Source organism: Candoia aspera, chromosome 9, assembly GCF_035149785.1.
Source record: "Candoia aspera isolate rCanAsp1 chromosome 9, rCanAsp1.hap2, whole genome shotgun sequence".
Taxonomy (NCBI): Eukaryota; Metazoa; Chordata; class Lepidosauria; order Squamata; family Boidae; genus Candoia; species Candoia aspera.
Window position 1 is genome coordinate 21,895,406 of NC_086161.1, and position 21,325 is coordinate 21,916,730.

Genomic DNA, 21,325 nt, shown 5'->3' on the forward strand with positions numbered 1-21,325 from the left:
CACAGGGTTGTTGTTGTGGGGGAAAGAGGAGGCAGGAGGATTACTTGACCAAATATAAAGGCGGGATTACAAAAAAAGAAAAAAAAAAGTCGGCCCATCCCTCACTATCAGGAAAGTCTCCCTCCCAGCCCGGCTCTGCAGGTCGTTCGTGGCCCCGGCGGAGCGCCTAGCCGCTTTCCCCCCTTCCAGGAAGCGAGTAAGGGCACGCAACCGCGGATCGGCCAGCGCTTCCCAGGCTTCGGGTTCAGGGAGGCGCTGGGGATGATGGGAGTTGAAGTCCAACACCCCCGGAGGGCACCGGGGGCACGCGCGACCCCTTCGGGTTTTAGGCGCGCCTCGTCTGAAGACCCCCCCCTACTCCTCCTCCCCTCCCCGGGGGACTCGATGTGGCTTCCTTACGCGAAAAGGTCCCGAGGGGGGGGATCCCGCGGGGCCTCCTTCCTCTCAACGTCAGATGTTTTTGCCTCAGGTTGATGGAGCCAGTTTTTGGCGGGGAAAAAGAAACGGAAGCTCCACCTCCTGGAGACGTTCGTGTCAGCGCCGGGACTGTTGTCCCCACGCGGGCATCAACTGACAAGGCGCCCCAGCGGGAGCCCCCACTGAGTGCCCTGTCCTGTGTGCGACGGATATAACCGCCGCCGGGCTCCATTTTCTCCCCGCGGCGCGCAAACAAACTGAGGGGGGGGGTGGGAAAAGTCACAATATGGGCGGGAAACTCCGCTTGCTGCCGATTGGTTCATGGCGCTGCTATTCAATTGGTGCCGCCCGCGCAACCGCGGCCTCTGCTCGTTACTGGAGCTCAGGCTTGTCACTCCCAGCTTCCCTTCGGCGCGGAGCGACCCCTCGTTCCGCCTCTCCCCTTCGCTCTCGCTCTGACGTGCCGTGTGCAAAGGAAAAGCGGGGGAGATTGGTGATGGTGGTAAAAAAACAGCCGTTAAACGGGCCGTGGGGCGGGGCTTCCGCGAGGAAGTAAGAAGCCGTAATTGGATTGGTCAAGGCGGGAGGTTCAAACTAGCATGGGCAGCCCTGATTGGCTCGGGGTGGCCGCGGCAGGCCAGGCTCCCTCCTCGCGCCCAGGCGGGTTATTGTCTCTCGACTTTCGCAGGCGGCTCTCGCGCGGAATCGGGACCGGACTTCGCAGCGGAGCGGCAGAAACATGGTAAGCGGGGCGGAAAGCCGCGGCGCCGAGCGGGCCGGAGCGACGCGGGAGAGGGAGCCTCCCGCTCCCGTCCGGCGGGAAGCCGGTGCGGGGTTCACCGCTCTTCCCCACGCCGGCCGAGCGGGAGGGCGCCCGGCTCCCGGGGGCCCGCGAGCCGCCGGCAGCGCCGCTCCGTGGGAGTGGTCCCGGGGCCCGTTAGCCAGCCGCGGCGGCGCCGGGCCGAGCCGAGCCGTCCTGTCTCGCGGGAGAGCGGGCTGTCCCGGGCGCGCGACTCGTCGGGCGGCGGCGAAAAGGCGCCGCTGGCGGCTCCCTCTTCCGTTTGGCGAGCGGCCCGGGAAGCTCCGCCTCCCTCGTCCCGCGCCGCGGGGGGCCGGCCGGCCGGCCTGCCTGCCTCTCCTCCGTACGAGCGGCCAGTGCGCCCCGTCCCGCCGGTTCCCGGGGCGGAGGAACTCCTCCTCGGCCCTCCCGGCCGGGCGCCGAAACCCCCCGGCCTGGGTGTCAGCGCCTCGCCGAGGGGCCCGGGGCGCCGCTGCCGCCTGGGGCGCGCAGAGGCTTCCTAGCGACGCGGCGCTGGGTGGGACGTCAGCCCGGCGCGGGGCCCTTTCCTCGCGCGGGGCTCAGCCGCGGGTGACGGTCCTGCCAGAGGCGGCTCGGCTCGCGATGACAGCCTGGCACGCTGCAGCCCCTATCTGCGGCCGCGGGAAGTGGCGCGCCTCCCGGCGCTGCCGCCTGCCCCCCTCCCCGCGCCTTGCGCTGCGGGACGGCGCTGGGCGGCCGGGGAGGCCCCCCCGGGGCGGGCGGGCGCGGGGCAGCGCCGTGGGTTGACTCCCGGGTAATCCGGGGTAACGTGTCCCGTTGGCTCAGTGGGGTTCTCCTTTCGATGCGTCTCAGAGGACCGGGCTGCCAGTCTAACGGCACCTGGCGACGACATTGGCTGCTAGGAAAGTTTGGGCGGGGATGCGGGGGGAGTCCGGTGTTGTGTTCTACTTTCTCTTCCCCGTAAGTTTCCGGGGTCAGAAACGGGTAGGTTACCCCCGCCTTCGCAGCTGCAGTTTCCAACTTGAGTTTTCTGAAGATGATTCTAAATATGAAAGTACTTTCCGGTATTCTTTAAGACAGGGTTTCTCAACCTTGGCCGCTTGGAGATGTGTGGACTTCAACTTTGCTGGCTGGGGAATCCTGGGAGTTGAAGTCCACACATCTTCAAGCGGCCAAGGTTGAGAAACCCTGCTTTAAGAAAATACTAGCCTTGACTAGAAGAGCAGAGATGCCCTCTCTGTTTGCAAGGGATCCTCTATGGACCAGTGTAGATGAACATGTACAATCATGCTATTCCTGTTATGCAAAGTGCAGAAGGGGAGTAAGAAGCAGTTAAATAAATTAAGGATGTGAGAAAATACACACACACACACACACACTTATACCAACATCATTAACTGTATTCTCCATAACTTTCTAAACCATCCTTGCTTCTACCACATCAGTTTGTACATTGTTTTTGTTCTTAAGCGTCTGACCTCTTCCTCACTGAGGCTCTCATCAACTCCATCCAACCACTACTTTCTCAGTCTTACCCTTTCGCTCTTTATATATTTGCTTTGCAGTTTGATGCTCGTACATTTACTCTTTATGACCAAGCCACCTTAATATAGTTACTTTATACTGGTAGCTCATTGTTCCACATTAATTCAGCACTCATACATTATTTTATCTCATTTTAGTTTACACCCTGCTTTAGTACCCAATTTTTGTTCAGCTTCCTTACAGACCCAGTTGTCTATTCCAGGTAACAATACAGGCACACTCTTATACAAGCTGTTTTTATTTTTTGACAAATGTTTTTTGACCTATTACAGCAGGCCATATAGTACCCATTACATCTCTGCCAACATGTGCACATCTTAAACTTTATCCAGCCACCACTACCTTTGTCTTTGATACATAATTTGCGAACAATAGATTCTAATACATGCTATCATCTGCATAGAAAAGTATATGTGTGTTTGTGTATGCAATCAAAACATCTCTGCTATTACCATAGGTGTACCTCATCCATTTATATATAAATACATTAACCAAGGAGACATCACACATCTTCGTCTTAATCTTAAGCGTTCCATTTATTTTCACATGTGCTTTGCTTCTATCATAAACCATTCTTACTACATTCAGCAATCAGTCTTCAATTCCATATCCATATCAAACATTCCTTAATTCAAACCTATTCACTTCATCATACTTTTTGTTGAAAATCAACAAACATGTATAGTTTCTTTCTCACATTCATTCACTTCTTGAAAACCTGCTAAAGAGCAAATATTTAGTCTACATACTCTATGCCTGGTCTAAAGCTGCATTGCACTTCCCAAATTTTGTTCATTATCACCTCTTGCAATCTTGTAAATAGAATTCTAACAATTTTTTTTCCAGGACATTTACAAACTAATTCCCCTACAATTTTTTTAATCTTTCCCTTTATATAAAAGAACAATAACAGCATTCTTCCAGTTATCAGGCACAGATACAGTCTTCACATGTTAAAAAAGTTGCATGGCCGCTCCATAAATAAACCACTGCCACATTTAAAGATTTTTCCAATTATTTCGTCAACAGCTGCAGTCTTACCATTTTTCAACATCCTTACAGCATTTCTGACTTGATTTTCAGCCATTTTTTCTTTGACAGTAACATTTACAGCTTTTGGTTCAATTCTACACGTTGAAATATCACTAGCACTCCCATGAAACATAGCACTCCTCTCAGTTCCCTTGTTACCCACTTTCAAAATATATAGTTTAAATGTTTTATTGCAAGTACTCTGCATTTTCTGCCTCCCATATGAGAAAATAGTTGCTTCCTCTAAATACAATATTTACAGTAATCTTTTTTTCTAATTACAATATACACTTTATATAATACCTTTCTCCCATCCCTGGTTTTTTTTTTTGCAACAGCCATTCTTTTTCTTGCATGCTTTCTCATCTATAGCCTGATTCGCTTCATTATTCCACCAAGCACCCTTTTTCATATTTCTCATTAGTATAACTCCACACATTTCTGTGGCAATTTGTAATATAATTATTTCCACTCTGTTACAAGCAGTTTCCACATCCTCTTTCCTAATACTCACTTTCTGTACACTCAGTTGGGAGATTAATCTGTATTCTTTTTCATACCGGACTCATACTTTTATGTCATCTAATTTTTTTTTCTCCATGAGCACATTTATTCAGAATGTTGTGCACCTTTTCCAAAACTCATCTTTGGTTCTTCCATTATCACCATTCACTGGAGTGCTGCATGCAGCTATTACCAACCAATTAATTCCTGTTTTCATACACATCCACAATTTAGATGTCACTTATTCATACTCACTGATACATTTTAGCACTTTCATTCATCGCTAAACCTATATCTTTACTTCCCAGCATGCATTCATCAATTCTGCTCCACAATATCAGACCACCCTCATTCAGGTCTATTACATCCCTCTCCTTTCTCTTAGTTTCACGGGTACACAATGTATCCTTTTTGCTTTCATTCTTTTCATTGGCTAATTCATGCTGTTTATCATTTACTCGGCTTACTTCCCAAGTCTCAAACTTCCATATGCCATGGTTGTTACTAGATAGGCTCATAGGTGTTGACCTCTGCCAACAAGCATGGCTTTGGTCAATCAAGGTTTTTACCTTATGCTTTTTAGGAATATAGACTAGGTTACCAGCCTAAGTTGTACATGCACTACATGGTGCATTCTCTGCTAACAGTAAGGACAGTACTGATCACTTGTTGCATATTTTAGCCAGTATGACACAAGTATGAAACAAATTCCTGTTTTATGCCAAGCACATTCACACTATTTTTTGGAAGCTGGGATCTCGAATCTGGAGACCATCTTGCATAACCAATATGCTGTTGCCTGCATCCCACCGAGGAGTATGCAGTGTATGGACGCACTCTTGGGATGTGGCTAATTTATCCAAGAATATAAGAATGTACCTAATAGTAGAATACCCATTAGAAAGCTATTTTGATTGTATTTTCACAACAAACTTTCAGTCATAACTATCCCAGTAAGATGGTACTGAAATATGACTTTCTGTATAGTCTCCCTTTATTTTCAAATAATACTGTATGTGTAAATAAATTAATATATTTAAATCTTGTTTTACAAGTCAATTTGAAGCCTTGTCATATGTCTCATATCTGTGCTTGAAATTACAGAAACTAGAGTAGGTTCAATAATACGTTACAAAAATAAACAACTTGGTAAATTGGCTGTTTATATTTAGAATTAGCATTGCATATTAGAGTAATTGGGTTTAGGAGGGTATTTAGAGAGTCTGGTCTGGGATTGTGGCTTAGAGCAGCCTTTCTCAACCTTTTGACCTTGGAGGAACCCTTGAAATATTTTTCAGGCCTCTGGGAACCCCTGCACGTTCAGACTCAAATATAGGGCAGGAGTTACCAAATTATTATATTCGTTTCACGGGTAGGCCTGTAGATATGCATTAACAGTGTTCTTAAACTAAAAATAAAGAATTAAACTTACCTCTTTAAGGGAAGTTGCCTGATTGGAAATAATTTTTTAAATAAATTGTGATCTCCCAGGGAATCCCTACTGACCTCTTGCGGAACCCTGGTTGAGAAACCCTGGCTTAGAGTATAGAATGCAGCAACAGTCAGTTTCACAATTGCAGTGGTAGAGCACTATTGCAGATTAATAAACTAATTTTAACAACTCTACCTACAAAGATATTGTAGTTCAGTACTTGGGACACAATTTTACCTGCACATGAATTAAATATCTTTCACACATTAAAGCTTATCTGGAGAAATAGATGCAGAGAAGGCTGATTAGAGAGTATTAGAGTTGACAACCTGGGTTATTTTTGAACAGTAGGATTTTTGATATAGATGTCCTCATTTGATGTAAGGAAGGGTCTAGTCTAGATTATTGTTTAACTTAAAGTGCTGTTTTGAGATCCATAAGCTACTGTCAGTTTTATTTACTTATACATTTTCCCCATCTGACACAAAATTGTGCAGCCATAAAAAGAGGGTTACTTGTAGCATTTGGCAAACGTGAGTAATATTTGAGCATGTAACAACTGTGGGAAGCATAAAGGGGCAAAATATGAAAAAGAGTTAGGTGATACAAGAACAACTTCAGAGAAAGTTGCAAGGTTGCAGTTCCAAGGATACATACTAGGAAATAACCCTCCCCCAGTGAACTCTTTGAATTTTTTTTTCCAGTTAAATTGGAATGGACTGCAAGTGCTTTCTTATGAGCAGGATATTCTTACATATTGGCCTTTGATAATTGTGGTTTGGGTGTCATTTTATTCATGTTCCAATATGCCAGCAGAGAGTCTTAACCGTTTGAAATTTCAAAGTGAAAAGCTTACAACGCTGCCAGTGTTTTCATCCAGCAGAAGGTTTCAGATCCAAAAGAAAACGGCAGTGCTGGCCAGAGACTTGCTGGCATGGGGGAGTGGGGGCAAGTCACAAAAACAGTATTGCAGTGAAGCAAGGCAAGCTCCCCCACTTTTGTATGTGTATTATGGTGTTGCATGAATAAAAAGGTTGGAATTTATGGCGTGATGCTCTTTTTGTCATTTTGACAAAGTTGCAGATGCCTCTGATGCTGACTGCTGTTCCAGTGATTCCAGTAGCCTGGGAAAAGGCAGCATATCTAGTCGACGTCTGACATAGGATCTCCTTTTTGAGGCATAGCTGATGTTAACCGATAAGCTTTTGCACTGATAGACCTCTGAAAAAACATTGATAGGGTTAGAACCAGTCAGGTACAAACAATAATAAAAAGCATGAACTCCTAAAAAAAAAATACTGATGTACTTGGTTCTAAACAAATCTCCATGGTGAAAGGCGTCTATGGAAAGTAGTCATAGTCCAAACTCCCTTTTTGCAATTGCCACCTGCCTAAGCTGACCAAAAGGAAGAATATCCTCAAAAGATCTTAAGTGGGCAGCACTATCATTAGTCTCTATAACATATACTGTTGGTTATATATAGGAGATGTATTCAGGCTCAACAGACACTCACATTTAGTTTAAGTGAATAGGAGAAACGTGGACATTTACTTGCTAATTTATTACTATTAATTTATAACAAGGCAAGAATTAGTTGCTATAAATGTGCTCATAAGCAAAAATATCAAAATGAGATAAGACCCTGTCTGTGGTGGGGTGCATGCCGCAGCAATCTGTATCTGAGAGTTACAAGCAAGTGGTTATGAAGTATATGAATATCTCAATCTCATCTCAGTTGCTTTTGAATGGTTTTTTTTTGCGTTAGATGCTAGGATATTGACTTTTGTTAAATGTTCAATTGAAATAAAATGGTATCTTCGTATGTTGAAACGTTTGCATACATACAAATCTGGTCACATGAGCATACAATGATAGCTTTTCAGAATTGCTGAAGTCTCCCAGCATCCTCCACTGCTACTCACTGAAGCTGCTTGGAATTGTAATTCAGTAACATCAACACCTACGGGCTACTTGTGTGAAATTATCCATTATCTTTTGTTAAAATAACTATAGCTGTTATTATCTAACATTAGTTTCAGTCGCACCTCTTCTGCATTAAGGCCATCGAAGAATAGTTCCCAGTACCAAAGGAATTGTGGATAAGTATCAACTAGAGTGATTATTGCTGTGCCATGCACACTCACAGTTGTTTTTACATTGAACACTGTGCCTTTTAAAAGTTTTGTGGTCTGAACCATCTTAAAATGTATTTTGCACCAGAAGTTTAGGAATAATACCCAGCTAATGCATTTGTATCTTATTCTTTCTCTAAAATATTCAGGGTAGCATTTGGAGGGCAACACTTTTACATCAGTAGATTTACATCCTATTTTTACATTCATGTTTCCGGATGGACTTTGTAGTTTAGCGAATTATCTTGCTATTTTTAGCACTAGAATACAAATAAAAATATGTATAATTATGTTCTCTTGCTTCTGTTCACTAATTCTTAGCATCAGAAAGTACTATTGTTAATTACTTTTCCTTAGAGTGGTTTACTTTAAAGTTAACTGCAGAGAAGTAGGCATATGATCCGTATCCAACATGGGTGTTTTCAGTGAGAAAATGGGAAATCGGTGATTAAAAATAGGACTTTGCACAATTTTCATTGTCTTTATAGATGAAATGATGTTTATCTCGTAAAAGAAACCTCATTCCTGAAAGGGTGGAGGAATTTGTTTCCCTAGAAAAGTAACGATGTACTCACTTTTTCTGCGTTACCATTTAACTCTTCTACCTGCACTATGAATTGTAGATCGATAACTTACTTAGTTTGAGCTTGGAGGGATGAGTAGCAATGTAGAAAAAGCGGTAAGCTTTATCTAAGCTAAAAGCTTAGCTAAGTTGTTGTTTGTTTTTGTTAACAAATAATTCGGTTTTCATCCAATAATTGTAGTAGAAGATGCTTCACTTAGCAGATCTTGGAAAAAAAATCTTGGGAAACGTATATGTGAAAGTGATGAAAAAAGGAAAACTTAATTGCAGGATTTTCCTGCTTGAGGAGGGGACTTGCAAAGAATATTCTGGATGTGAGTAATTCCAATGTATTCTTACACAATATGTATGTATTCCATGAACCTGTCAAGGCCTGGAATGAGGATTATTATATTTGGGAGTGAAATATTTTGAAGAAAGTGTTTGCAATAGAATTTTCAGTGTAGGAAGATTGGTAAATATGTTTTAAAGTTCCCCAAACCAAGGCAAAGGGCCTCTTAAATGTTCGGTGCTTGGTTGGAAGATTGGGACACAATCCTCCATAATGCAATACTAGACATGTATTAAATAAAAAGTCAGTATGGGCTATTACACCTATGTGAATAGGCCAGTTAATCTCTTTATGATTCTTCCCATGAATTCATCTCTCTCTGGATATAGCCAACAGCTATCGTGAATCACTGCTAGTTGTATGTAAGCAACTGGATTATAGTCCAACAATTATCAAGAATTAATTGCTTTTAAATACAGAGCACATTTTTGAAAGGCACAGTATCTTCTTTGGGCCACAAATGATGAAAACGGAAAAATTTTCTTGGAGTGTTGGCTTTAACTGCTTTCCTACATGCATTTCATAACAGTACTATATCTTGCATATGCATTTAGAAAAATCAAGCAAAAGCTTAGTAAGAGTATGTACTTACATTAATTCAGGGGAAAAGTAAAAGTAAAAGTAGTAAAACTAAAACCATAGTTTTAAGGCTTGGATATTATATACTTGATATTTTGGTATGTATAAGATTTTGTTTTAAAATAGCTGGTATTGCCCTGCTAGTTGGCAACTTCCTGAGATTTTGGCTGATCTCAAAAAGTTGCACAGGGTCAGACCTGGTTGAAACTTGGATGTAAGGCCATGAGGAAATTCCTGGGCTGTAGGCTAGACAAGGATGAAAAACCCTTCCAGAATGATACAACAAAAGAGTTTTGAAATTTGTCCCACCCCAAAAGTTAGATTTGTAAGAGTTCAGAGCAATATATGCAATGCTCCCTCCTCTCATTTTTTCCACACAATGACAATCCTGTCAGATTATGATTTACACAATCTGAAGAGAAACCATAGTTAACTTTATAAGGTTTCTTCCTTTTATATATGTATGTACTATATATGGTAACTTGTGCATGTACTAATGGTGTGCTGTATTTTTAAATCCTGAGACTTGGTCTTGGACAATAAACCTGCAAGGTTGGTTGGCTGAGAGAGTCAGCCACTCTCTGTAAGTGTAAGCGTAGACTAATGTTGCAGTCCTAAAACACTTTCTTTATTTAATTGTCCCGAAATAGCATGCTTACAAACGTGTTCTCTTAATTGGCGATATGCCTAGCTTTACTTGTGGCAAATGTTTGATCTTCCTTTGTTTTTTCAAAATACTTTTGTCCTCATGTTCTCTTTGTAACAGGAAAAATCTGAAGAACTTGCTTCCGTTTGAAATATTCCATCCATATTGTACACTTGAATTGGTAGCATGAGAAAGGTCATTACTAAATTTGAACGTGCAACCTGCATTTTTAGAGCAGTGACCCAGTGGGCATTTGGGAGGATGGGCGGTAATAGAAATTTGAATAATAAATAAATAAGATAAGATACGTTAGGACTGACCCACCTCCTCTTGTGCTTTCTGATTTAGGCTGGGGGCAAGGCTGGCAAAGACAGCGGAAAGGCCAAGGCCAAGGCGGTATCTCGCTCACAAAGAGCTGGACTTCAGGTAAGTTTTCAGGCCTTTTTCCACAGAGCTCTTTTATTTGTATTTTCTCATAGTCCTAGTTAAATTTGGGAACTACGGCATTTTCTGTTTGGGGTATAGAAGCAATTATTGTTTATTATTTAATACTGTAATAGTTTGTCTTAACTGCTTTTTCAGTCTGAGGGAGAGACTCCTGAACATCCCTTAAAGTCTCCGTCTGGACAAAAGGAGGCAGGAACACTTTCTCTGGGGAGGAGCTTTTTTTCTTGGCCAGTTCATTTCCTTCCTTTCCAGAGGTTGACTGAAACATAAAATTAAGCCCTATTGTGGTTTGTCTGGCTTATATTGTCTTGGCAAATTGTATTTTAAAAAATCCTGCTTGGTTTTATGTCTGAACCAAACCAGGTCTTAGAGGATATTTTTTCCAGGTGACTGGAGTGTGACTTAGCAGAACGTGACAGTTCTTGCCCTTCCTTTTTAGTCTGCTGTTCTCCTTATGCTGTCGGGCTCTATTCTGTCAACAAGAAAGTTGCCTCTTTTGGCTATCAAATCTGGGCTGCAAAAATTCAGATGATCATTAGATGGCAGCATCTAGTGGCTGCCCAGAATTTTGAGGACCTGATCGTAGTCTTGTGTATCTTTTGTGTTGGCCATTAATTAGAGAGGAGATGTGCAAAGACCTTTCAATTCTTCTGACGGAGGTGGACAACCTTAGGCCCCAGGATTACATCTGGCCCATGGAAGCTTTAAGTGCGGTCCTTCCCCCACCCCGAGACCAGATTATAATTTTTAATACAACAGAAGAGAAAAAATATGCACAACTGGATCCTTCAGCATGCCATTCAGAGGCTCAGTCTGATCTTTGGCTGTGTGAAGCTTATGCATCTCTGCCTTAAGACACTGGGGGGTGTGAATAAAGTGGGCAGTGCTTTTCCTCTCCACCAAACAAAGTTAAAGCTGGCTATTTTATATATTGGAATGCTTGGCCCAAAGTCATCAGAGGCAGGTGATTTTCTTTTGAGAGAGGATTCCACATTCATTGATCCATGCACTGGTGGCCCTGGAGAATGAAACACACTCCATCTCTTACGTCTGCGCCGGAGAGACTCAGACTCAGGTGCTGGAGGAGGCGGCCCAGATCAGACTGCTTACCACAAGGGTAGGATGAGCTACTTAAAAGCAGTCAGGGCCTAAAAGCCACAGCGCCTGAGGGAGAAATGGGGCTTCGTGGAATTGGACATGTGGAAGAGTTTCTCACAAGGATGCTTTTCCTCTGGTGGTTGCAGCTGAGCGTAAGGAGAAGCTGCTGGGTTTGCAGTCCACCATCCGTGGCTGTGCTCCGTGGCCTTCAGTCAGCCATTGCTTCTGCAGATCTTAGACGTTCAGGATGCTGTTTTGGTCCTGCCTAAAATGTAGCTGTTTCACTGAATTCCACAGACATCTTTTAAGAAAGAGGAAAGACCTTATATTTGTCCTCATTCAGGAGCTCTGGGATCCCAAATTAAGTTTAGGATCCAACCTATCCAAAAGGTTACATTAATTTGTAGGAGAATCTACCTAATTCCATAGTTTAGTCTCATTTTTTTCAGGAGCTACTGCCCATTACAACATGTTTCCCTTCTCTTGCATCATTGGTTTGCTATTTATAATTAAAATCATGAATTTGTGAACTTCAAATAAGTTTTTGCTCTTCTACTGACTCATAGTAAGACAGCGTTGAGGAGGAAGCTCTTCTTTCCATAAACACAGACTGGCTTCTTTATAGGAATTTGGAAATTAGAGTCTGTTAATAAAAAATTCTGTGTGTTTGCTGAATTGTGTTCTTTCCTATAGTAAAAGCAACCTGATTCTATTATAAAGTTGTAGCTTTTTATACCTCATATCAGTTTTCTTAGGGATAATTTTCAGTAGTCTAGAATAGACTCCTTTAAATAGCCCAGTTAAAGTTTTTGAGCTTCACTGGAATTTTGTTAACTTAGGATTCTAATGCTGTATATCCTGCAGGATCTGCTGCGCTGCCTTAAGTTTGTAGGGCACAAATTAAAATCTTTAAAGCTGAAAAACTATTTCCATTTAAGAATGGCCTCATGGAAGTTGGTGTTAGTTTGCCAACGTTATCAATAAATCTCATGCCAAGGAACTCCAGATTTTTATACCTACCTTGCACTCTACCAAATAAATTGTGTCCCTTGCGTAATTCCACTTCCAGCTGTAGTGTACTTGTGTACTTGGGTATTGGTTGGCCAGTGTATAAAATAGCCACTTGCCTCCTGACTCTCCGTTACGATAGGATATGCCTGGATTAAATGCGTTCTGCCTCTCTGGAAATGGGCCACAGATAGGGGCTGTCAGCGAAAGCCCTTTGAAAGCCAGTGCATGCTAAAAAGGTTCTTCCATTTCTAGTTCCCGGTGGGCCGTATCCACAGACACTTGAAGACTCGTACCACGAGCCACGGGAGGGTTGGTGCCACAGCTGCCGTGTACAGTGCTGCAATTCTTGAATACCTCACCGCTGAGGTAGGTTGCTGGCATACGTGAAAGGAGCATCACCTCGGATCTTGATAGTTCATCTTTCTGTGCTCGGTGCCATAGCCTGGTGGTTTATTCCTTTCGAAGTTGTGTATTAATTGGCTGGCTCAATAACGTGGCAAGTACTTGGATAGCGAATGTATTCAGGTGCTGTTTTCTACCAAGTCACATTTGTGCTCTAAATGATGGCTGTTTTCTTGCCGTAAGCTTATGTCAATCTACCTTGAGCCATCCTATCTATCCACAGACGATTATTTTTTAAAATGCCACTTTTTTTCTTAAGGAGCAACAATATAGGGCAACATTCAGAATGTCATTTGTTTTAAAATGATCTGTTCAGAGTACTGTAAAACCTCATTCCTGAATTCTGGATTCTTCTGAATTAAAACTCACGCGGTAGCATTGAGCTTTTTGATGGCCATCGGTTATAGAGGAAGGACAGATATTTTCTTCTGCTTTTAAATTATTACATGCAAAGAAGAAGAAATGAGAAACAGAAAAATGCCCACATAAATACAAAAGCACACAACCGTTATATAGGAAAGCAAAAGAAATAGCTTGAAGATGTGTGGACTTCAACTCCCAGAATTCCCCAGCCAGCAAGGCTGGCTGGGGAATTCTGGGAGTTGAAGTCCACACATCTTCAAGTTGCCAAGGTTGAGAAACACTGATACAAACTAATAGAGGCGATGAGTTTATAAATTGTTCTCAAAACAAGTGTCCTTCCAGCTTTGTAATTTCAAACCTTTTGTGTCCATAAAAGCCATAAAATGTGACCATAAAATACCCATTTTTGCTGTCCTCCTGTTAGTGTCTAAACCATTGCGGTACGATTAAAATAACACAAGGCTTTAGAAAAACAAGGGAGTTTTCCAGAACAAAGTGTGACATAAATTCTAAGGGAACTACTAAAGCTGCATCAACTATATGCATAATGAAATTTTTGCTGGATTAACATTTTAAATCCATATTCCCATAGACTTAAATTTTTATATCTATCTATCTTTGCGCATTGATGCAGAAGTAATATTCCATTATTGTTTGCATATTGGACGTTTCAGTTCTTTATACCATGTTTCTTCATTTTCCTGAACATTTAATGTGATTGTTTGTAAATAACTTACAACTTTTTTTTAATAAAAACTATTTTATTGTACCCCTTTATGGTATATATCAAACCAAAAACATCATTATACACATGCCAGAACCTTTAGAACACAAAATACTGAAGTAGGAAATCCCGTTGTATACTTTTTCCAATTAGAAGGGGCTGAATAAGTTCCCATTAGTGCTCCCTTGTATTTTTGGTGAAATATTAAAAATTGTAATTCATTACAAATATCTCTGAGGAAAAGACCTTATATAATTATAATAATTAACGTAAAGGCATTGCCAGTCAATGTCTATATTCTGAACTGAACTTCAGGAGGCAAGTTTTTAATTGTCTGCAGAAGGAAATTAGTATTTTCCCTATTAAAAAAAGTGACCCAGATTTAGACATATTTCCCAGATTTGATACTGGCCTATATCTGCTGTAATAATACATCAATTCATGTTTTAGCTACAATTATTCCAAAGATACTAGACCAATTACATACACAGAGTATGTATTTGCTTTCAGAATCCATAAAAGGTTACCAAATCTTTGCAGGTTTTTCCCCCGGTTTAATTAGCTTGTGGACTTCAGACGTTTGAATTACATGCCAAAGTTTAGAAAACCTTTTGCTTATCAGAACACTTAGCTTTTCTGTAGCTGCAGTTAACTATTTCCCCCTTTAAATCAGTAGTTCATTCTGAGTAACAACTTTGTGCAACACCTCATTAATATTGTGGGCCTTAACGATAGATTATAATTGTCATACTCATATTATCAACATTTTAGATCAGAATTATAAGAGAAATTATTTCTATGCATCATTACTCTGAACTATAAAATATATACCGCTATTTGCAAAACAAAAATTAGACTATTCAAAAAACTAGGAAACTAAAATATGCGGCTGTGTTTATTCCGACAGGTTTTGGAGTTGGCAGGCAATGCCTCCAAGGATCTTAAGGTAAAACGCATCACTCCCCGTCACTTGCAGCTTGCGATTCGTGGGGATGAGGAGTTGGACTCCCTTATCAAAGCGACCATTGCTGGTGGAGGTACGTATTCTCATAGCGTTGGAATGATTAATACTAGGCACTTATCCAGGGGAATTCGGCAATGCCTTTGCCAGAGGTTCCCAACCTTCTGGGCCAGTGGGCACGGCTGAAGCGTTGAGGATATATGGTGGGTGCTCTTGCTAAACGATTGCCGTGAAGGGCAGGGCCTCCCTCCCTCCCTCCCTCCCTTATCAAAAGGCAAACTAGGTTAGGTTGCTGCTCCCCCAAGATGCCTGTCATTGCCCCAGGTTACCTTCCCTCTCTCTCTTTCCTTTATTTCTCGCCAAGTGGGTATATTTTCAAACAGAGACAGGATTTTTATTTTTCAAGAAAGTCTTGTTGGGCCACAGAAGTCTTAGACATAAAGAAGCTGTTAGTGGCTGCTGCTGTGCTTTATGGCATGATAGCCTCACTTTGATTTAAAAAAAATTAAGCTGGGGCAAGGTGTCTGAAGGCACCATGTCGGGAATTCAGGCCTCAGCTAAGCACTTAATAAATTGCTTGTCTATAATAGCGTCTAAGTTGATGAATAATTTCTTCTAGTCCCCTCCTTGATGTTTTATAAGGCTATGAACAATGTGGTAAAAACTGTTTTTGCTCCTTGGTAGCCCAGAAATGGTTTTTCCCAAAAATTTTAGGTTGGAAGATTTTTCTGTGCAAATGAATATGATTCTAACTGGCATATTCATCTCAATATACCTACACAGGTATTTGGGCTACCTTCTTTGATATGAAAAAAATGCTAGCTAGCCTATCTTAGAAAAAAATTTGAATGTCGGAAACGATGTTGGGTAACAATCAATGAAACTTACAGAACTTTTAGCTTCTCAATGTTTCAGGACAATTGCTCGAAAAGTAAACATTGTACAACTTGGAAACTGCCCAACGTTATTGGAGTGAAAAATGTTGATGTTAGAAAAGTTTCCAGCCCATATTTTTGTACAGGGTATTTACACAATTACTTTATATATACTAGGTCAGTTCTGTATTTTTGTCATTACTGATTTAATATTGTCTTTCCCTCTTGAAATAAGCTAATTTATTTAGCAGCTCTATGCTCCTAATGTTAATTTTAACAGAAGGACAGAGCAAACATTGTGAGGCCTTTCTTGGAGAACATTCCATCTTCCATGAAAACCCTTTCAAATTGCATTATTTATTGAAGTGCATGATAAAAATAGTAGTAGCTGCAAGAGAACTTGAGAGCCAGTTTTTGGTCTAGTGGTTAAGGTGCTGGCCTAGAATCCAGGAGACGGTGAGTTCTAGTCCCGCCTTAGGCACGAAAGCCAGGTGGGTGACCTCGGGCCAGTCCCTCCCTCTCAGCCCAAGAGCCAATCAGGCGTGGTATGAGAGTTCTAGTCCCGCCTCAGGCATGAAAGCCGGCTGGGTGACCTCGGGCCAGTCACTCCCTCTCAGCCCAAGAGCCAATCAGGCGTGGTATGAGGGTTCTAGTCCCGCCTCAGGCATGAAAGCCGGCTGGGTGACCTTGGGCCTGTCCCTCTCTCAGCCCAACCCACCTCACAGGGTTGCTGTTGTGGGGGAAATAGGAGGAGGAAGGAGTATGACGTATGTTCCCCGCTTTGAGATATTTATAAAAATAATAAAAGGCGGGATTAAAAAAAAATATTTAAAAACAAGTTGGAATGGGGGGAGGAAGGGAAGATGGTGATGTGCTTGTATATTGATCAGTGTGTTAAATTCTGATGTTATCATGCATATTTGTCTTAATTCTTTATTCTCCCTGCAGGTGTAATTCCTCACATCCACAAGTCTCTGATTGGAAAGAAGGGACAGCAGAAAACTGCATAAAGAGGCGTTTTAAACAGCCCTCTTCCTCCCTGTCATTGTACTGTAATTGGGACAGAAGAAATATGGGGATATGTGGAATTTTTTTAAAAAAATAGTTAAATGGAAGAGCATAGACAATTGACTGTAGACTTAAAACATTTGTATGTTCTTTAGATTTAAAGTTCGACAAAAAGTACCTTGTCACGTGGCAGCAATTTGTGTGTTGATTGGCTAGGTTTCTCCCATGTGTTTTATACAAAAATGGAACTGATAAAACCATTTTTTACAAAACTTATTCTTGTGTGTCATTCTGGTATAAAAGGGATAAATGCAGTAAAATCCTATTGAAATGTTTAAAATAAACAGTCACACATTTTAAACTTGGATATAGCTACATTCATGATTAACTTTGTTTACTCTTGCTTATTAATATAGAGATCAAAGTCCAGATTTTAATGTCACTTAAAAGAATCTTTATGAATTTTAACAATGCTACTTTTTAAAAAATTGTTTTTGCCTACTAAAACCTTTCCTCTAAATTCCTACACTGCACAAACATGGAAATAATGCAGTGTCATATTAGCAAAGATGCCCACCCTGTTTTTTGCTGCTCATGGCGGATAACCTCTTTGAAGTTGGTGGCTTTGCACTGAATACTGCTGTATTCTTGAACCAGCATAGTTGCTTTTGTTCCAGCTATTATTTTGTTGTGTCCTAACAAATACAACACCTGTAACAAAATGCTAACCCAACAGTGCTGCCGTGGTTACAACTGGCAATGTTACTACTATGATACCCCTTTAAGCAAGAACTAATATGTCTTTCCACTATTAATTTTCAGAACTGCTTTACACAATACAATTGTAGGCATATTGCTGATTAAACATAATGGCAGAATGGTCTCAAATCTCCAAGCTTTTGGCTCACCTATAGCTGTTCTCAAATTAATTTGTATAAACTTTCCCTCAATTATAATTTCACTGTGGAGCAAAATTCCAGGGTTACTCTGATCTAAAAATTACAAGGAATTGCAGTCTTTAAAGTAGAATATTGTAAGAATTTTGGACTGAATGAGATCAAGTAGAGTTTCAGCTGTTTCCTGTTTCCCCATTCCTGTTAGTGTGGATAGCTGTGTTTTTTAAGTTCTATTCACTATATTCCTGTGCATTGTAAGTAATTTTAAACGTCCTTATTAAAATAGCTTTCAAAATGCTACAGATGGTAAAAGTGAGAGATGAAATGATTTAGGTAAGTTAGAGGCAATGGCCAATTTGAACAGAGACTTTGGGTTATTTGATGATTCCATGGTAATTGATAATTAATAAAATACTGATCTAACAAAGGCAATATTTATATAACAAAATAGACTCTTGAATTTGGCATAGTTTGCTCAACTTTTTTTTTTTCCTAAATGTCCCTTCAGTAATAGTGCTATAGCAAATTAGCATTATAACAGTGGTAGTAAGAAAATTAGCATGCTCACTTTGGACCTTTAAAAGCTAGAGTAGGAGTGGGGGGTTTCCTTTCTCAGGAATATTAATCAAAATCACTCCTGTGTAACTGACAACATGGACTGATAGCCACAGACCAGACAAGGCTTCTTCTGTTACACAAAGGCTCGGCTTTCTAGGGATTGGAACTTCTGTACCGAAGATGCTGCAACTTTTTATTTTTGCTGATGGATTAACAGAATGTCAACAATGCTTTGCTAATGAAAGAGGCTGTTTTCTAAGATATAATCAAATAAAAGAGAAAGGATTGATTGGAGTGAAAGGTTATTCTTGTCAGGAGCAGAAAACAACTAATTTCCAGAGTCTGGTTTGTTTAATGCATTAACCACAGTGCAGAAAATTAATATGCTCATTCCCAAGATCTAGAAATGTTACTACTATTTGGCCAGATTTTAGGCAGATAATAGAAATGGATGTGAGTGTAATGGACTTGCTAAAGGTTCCAGGATTAATGTACTCATTTTTCCTTACGTGTTGATTGAAAGGAATACTAAAGGCCCACAATCAAAGTGCCAGTGTCTCTTGGACAGGCCACTGAGAAGAAAGGCCTGATTTCAAATTCTGATTAAATTATTTCTAGTGCCAAAAGTCTTACCTGGAACTCTGGAGACCTGGCCAGTAAGAGCTGTCTGGGCCAAATAGGCAACTGAATAGCTTAGCTTACAGTGTTGAGGTGCAAGTGGATAGACAAGAGAAGCTGAATTCCAATTCTTGCAAGCTGTTTGTATGCAGAAATATGGGGACGTATAATTAAGTCAGCAACATGTTTATTTTTGCTATGGCCCATTAAATACAAGGTTTTCAGGAAGAACAATGGATCTATGTTGTATAGCCTAGACTTGTTAGTTTTTCTTGGGCACATAACAGTAAAGAGCATAACCTCACCTGCTGTGAGATCTAGAAAAGTTAAGAGTTTTGTCAAAAAGTAGCCTTCCTCAGGTGGTTCCCCAAGGACCTCAAAACCTCCAGGGTGTAAGGGACTTCACGCTTGGCTATTTCACTGTAAACTGATTTACATATGGTGACAGAGTTCAGTTTCCAGCTCATTTGAAAGAAAAATTGGAAGCTTCACAGAACACCCAACTGAGCCTCAGTGCGAGGCTCAGCACCAGTTAAAAGTCTGTCCCACCATGGCAAAAAAATTCTCATTGTGCTGGCTGAAGTAGGTGCAAAGTTGCTCCAGGAGCAATTCATTGATGGTGGGGTGAGGTCGCCCTTTAGATTGGTCAAGACAGTGGCGCTGCCCTTTGGCCTGGAGGCAGTAGAAGCCTTTTGTTTGGTTGAAATAAAAGTTGCCTGGGCTTAAGTAAGGCTCCAGTCCCAAAAACTGTTCCACGTGACGCATTTCTGAGAGTGGCTGCCGTATGAGAACACCTCCATCTACCACATGAACCTGTGTCCTGGGAAAGAACTCCAGCCACCGGGCCAAGTGTAGGGCATAGAGGCTGCGTTGCATGGCCTTGTACTTGGTGTTCAGTTCTTGGCCCCTCTTCAGGATTTGCTCCAGGGACTGGTATGGTTTCTGCTGGGCTTTGCGATTGTGGAGGATCTGGGTGTAATCAGACACCAACCTTTCCACAGGATCCCGCACAATCAAGAGGAGCTTCATAGAACTATCCATGGCATAGATCCTTTCTGGGGCCTCCAGGGAAGTAAAATAGCCCGGTGTCTTTTCCACAGTGATTTGAGTGTGGTGGGAAACGGGCATCTGTTGGCAGTACCAATCCAGTCCCTTTTGGTAATTCTCTTCCATGTTGAAGAAATGTATCTCAGAGTGGGCAGCTGCTACCTGGGGATGTAGACTCAGCATCTCCAGCAAGGCCCGGGTGCCCCCTTTCCTCACTCCAATAATTATGCTCTTGGGTAGCCGTTGCTTCCAACCTTCATTCGTGGCACCGGAGTCATTCCTCTTCCACCAGGTCTCCCAGCTTCCTCCTTCCTCTGTGTGGATTCCACACATCTTCAGACACAGCAGCAGCAGCAGCAGCAGGCAAACTCTGCCCATTTCTGAACCTTCTCTGAGATGGGAAGCGACTGGTAAACAGATGGGCTAGAGGGGAATTCTCTAATTCTCACTCCTTCATATCTGGGCTTGCTGACAGTCCAGTCCGCCCCACTGACCACTCTTCTAGCTATGAAGGGATCCTTCTGCAAAAAACTATGTCCTGTATTCACAATGGCCGCTCCCTGTTGGTATTTTGCATTCTACTGCCCAGACTTCCAGCAATGCAAATTGCCAAAAACACTTCAGCAGAAAGGCATTTGCTTGAAGAAGTTGTTGCCACCTGAAAAAAACGGGAATATAGAGCAGCAGTGAGGTTGGAATGCAACTCCCATCATTCTTCAACCCTGGCCAGAGGACACAAAAACCAGAATGTTGAAAATGGCCATGTTGCCTAGTTCACTAGCAAGTACAGATAGTCCTCGACTTATGACCACAATTGGGACTGGAACTTCCACTACTAAGCAAGCCAGTTATTGAGTCAAGCCCAATTTTACAACCTTTTTTGTTGCGGTCGTTAAGTGAATCACTGTGGTCGATAAGTGAATCCGGCTTCCCCCATTGACTGCTTGTCAGAATCCAGCTGGGAAGGTTGCAAATAGTAATCACGTGAACCTGGAACACTGCAACTGTTGTAAGTGCGAGCCAGTTGCCAAGTGCCTGAATTTTGATCATGTGACACAGGGACACTGCGATGGTTGTAAGTCACTTTTTTCAGCACCGTTGTAACTTCAAACAGTTGCTAAACGGATGGTCTTAAGGCAAGGACTACCTGTAGACTGGGATGTCTACTGGCTCAGATTAAGAACCACCTATGTACAGGTGGGTTTTGCATGCATATGAAAGGTTGAAGTGTGGATGTTAGTTGCAAACCCAGCCCATGCAGTTAGCTTTTGGTTTAATGAGTCAGGTTAACCATGGGGAGGTCACTGTATCAGGACTGCAAGGCTCTGGATAGC

General features: G+C 41.9%; 2 protein-coding genes across 2 annotated transcripts; one reads left to right on the forward strand and one right to left on the reverse strand.

Moving 5' to 3' along the window:
- The first annotated feature begins 1,016 nt into the window (after window positions 1-1,016).
- LOC134502654 (histone H2A.V) lies at window positions 1,017-17,148 on the forward strand. The gene is made up of 5 exons (XM_063311106.1): window positions 1,017-1,159; window positions 10,332-10,409; window positions 12,792-12,905; window positions 14,936-15,065; window positions 16,813-17,148. The coding sequence occupies exons 1-5, from the start codon at window positions 1,157-1,159 to the stop codon at window positions 16,872-16,874; spliced, it is 387 nt and encodes a 128-aa protein (XP_063167176.1). The 5' UTR covers window positions 1,017-1,156; the 3' UTR covers window positions 16,875-17,148.
- Window positions 17,149-19,050: 1,902 nt separating this feature from the next.
- On the reverse strand, window positions 19,051-20,728 carry LOC134502719 (heparan sulfate glucosamine 3-O-sulfotransferase 1-like). Its single transcript, XM_063311190.1, has one exon. It carries the CDS (start codon window positions 20,367-20,369, stop codon window positions 19,467-19,469), a length of 903 nt encoding a protein of 300 aa, XP_063167260.1. The 5' UTR covers window positions 20,370-20,728; the 3' UTR covers window positions 19,051-19,466.
- Window positions 20,729-21,325: the final 597 nt, after the last annotated feature.

Coding starts and splice junctions, on each gene's coding strand:
- LOC134502719 (XM_063311190.1), bottom strand. CDS start 20,369: ATGGGCAGAGTTTGCCTGCTGCTGCTGCTGCTGCTGTGTCTGAAGATG.
- LOC134502654 (XM_063311106.1), top strand. Junction 10,410..12,791: donor CACAAAGAGCTGGACTTCAG/GTAAGTTTTCAG, acceptor TTCCATTTCTAG/TTCCCGGTGGGCCGTATCCA. Junction 15,066..16,812: donor AGCGACCATTGCTGGTGGAG/GTACGTATTCTC, acceptor TTCTCCCTGCAG/GTGTAATTCCTCACATCCAC.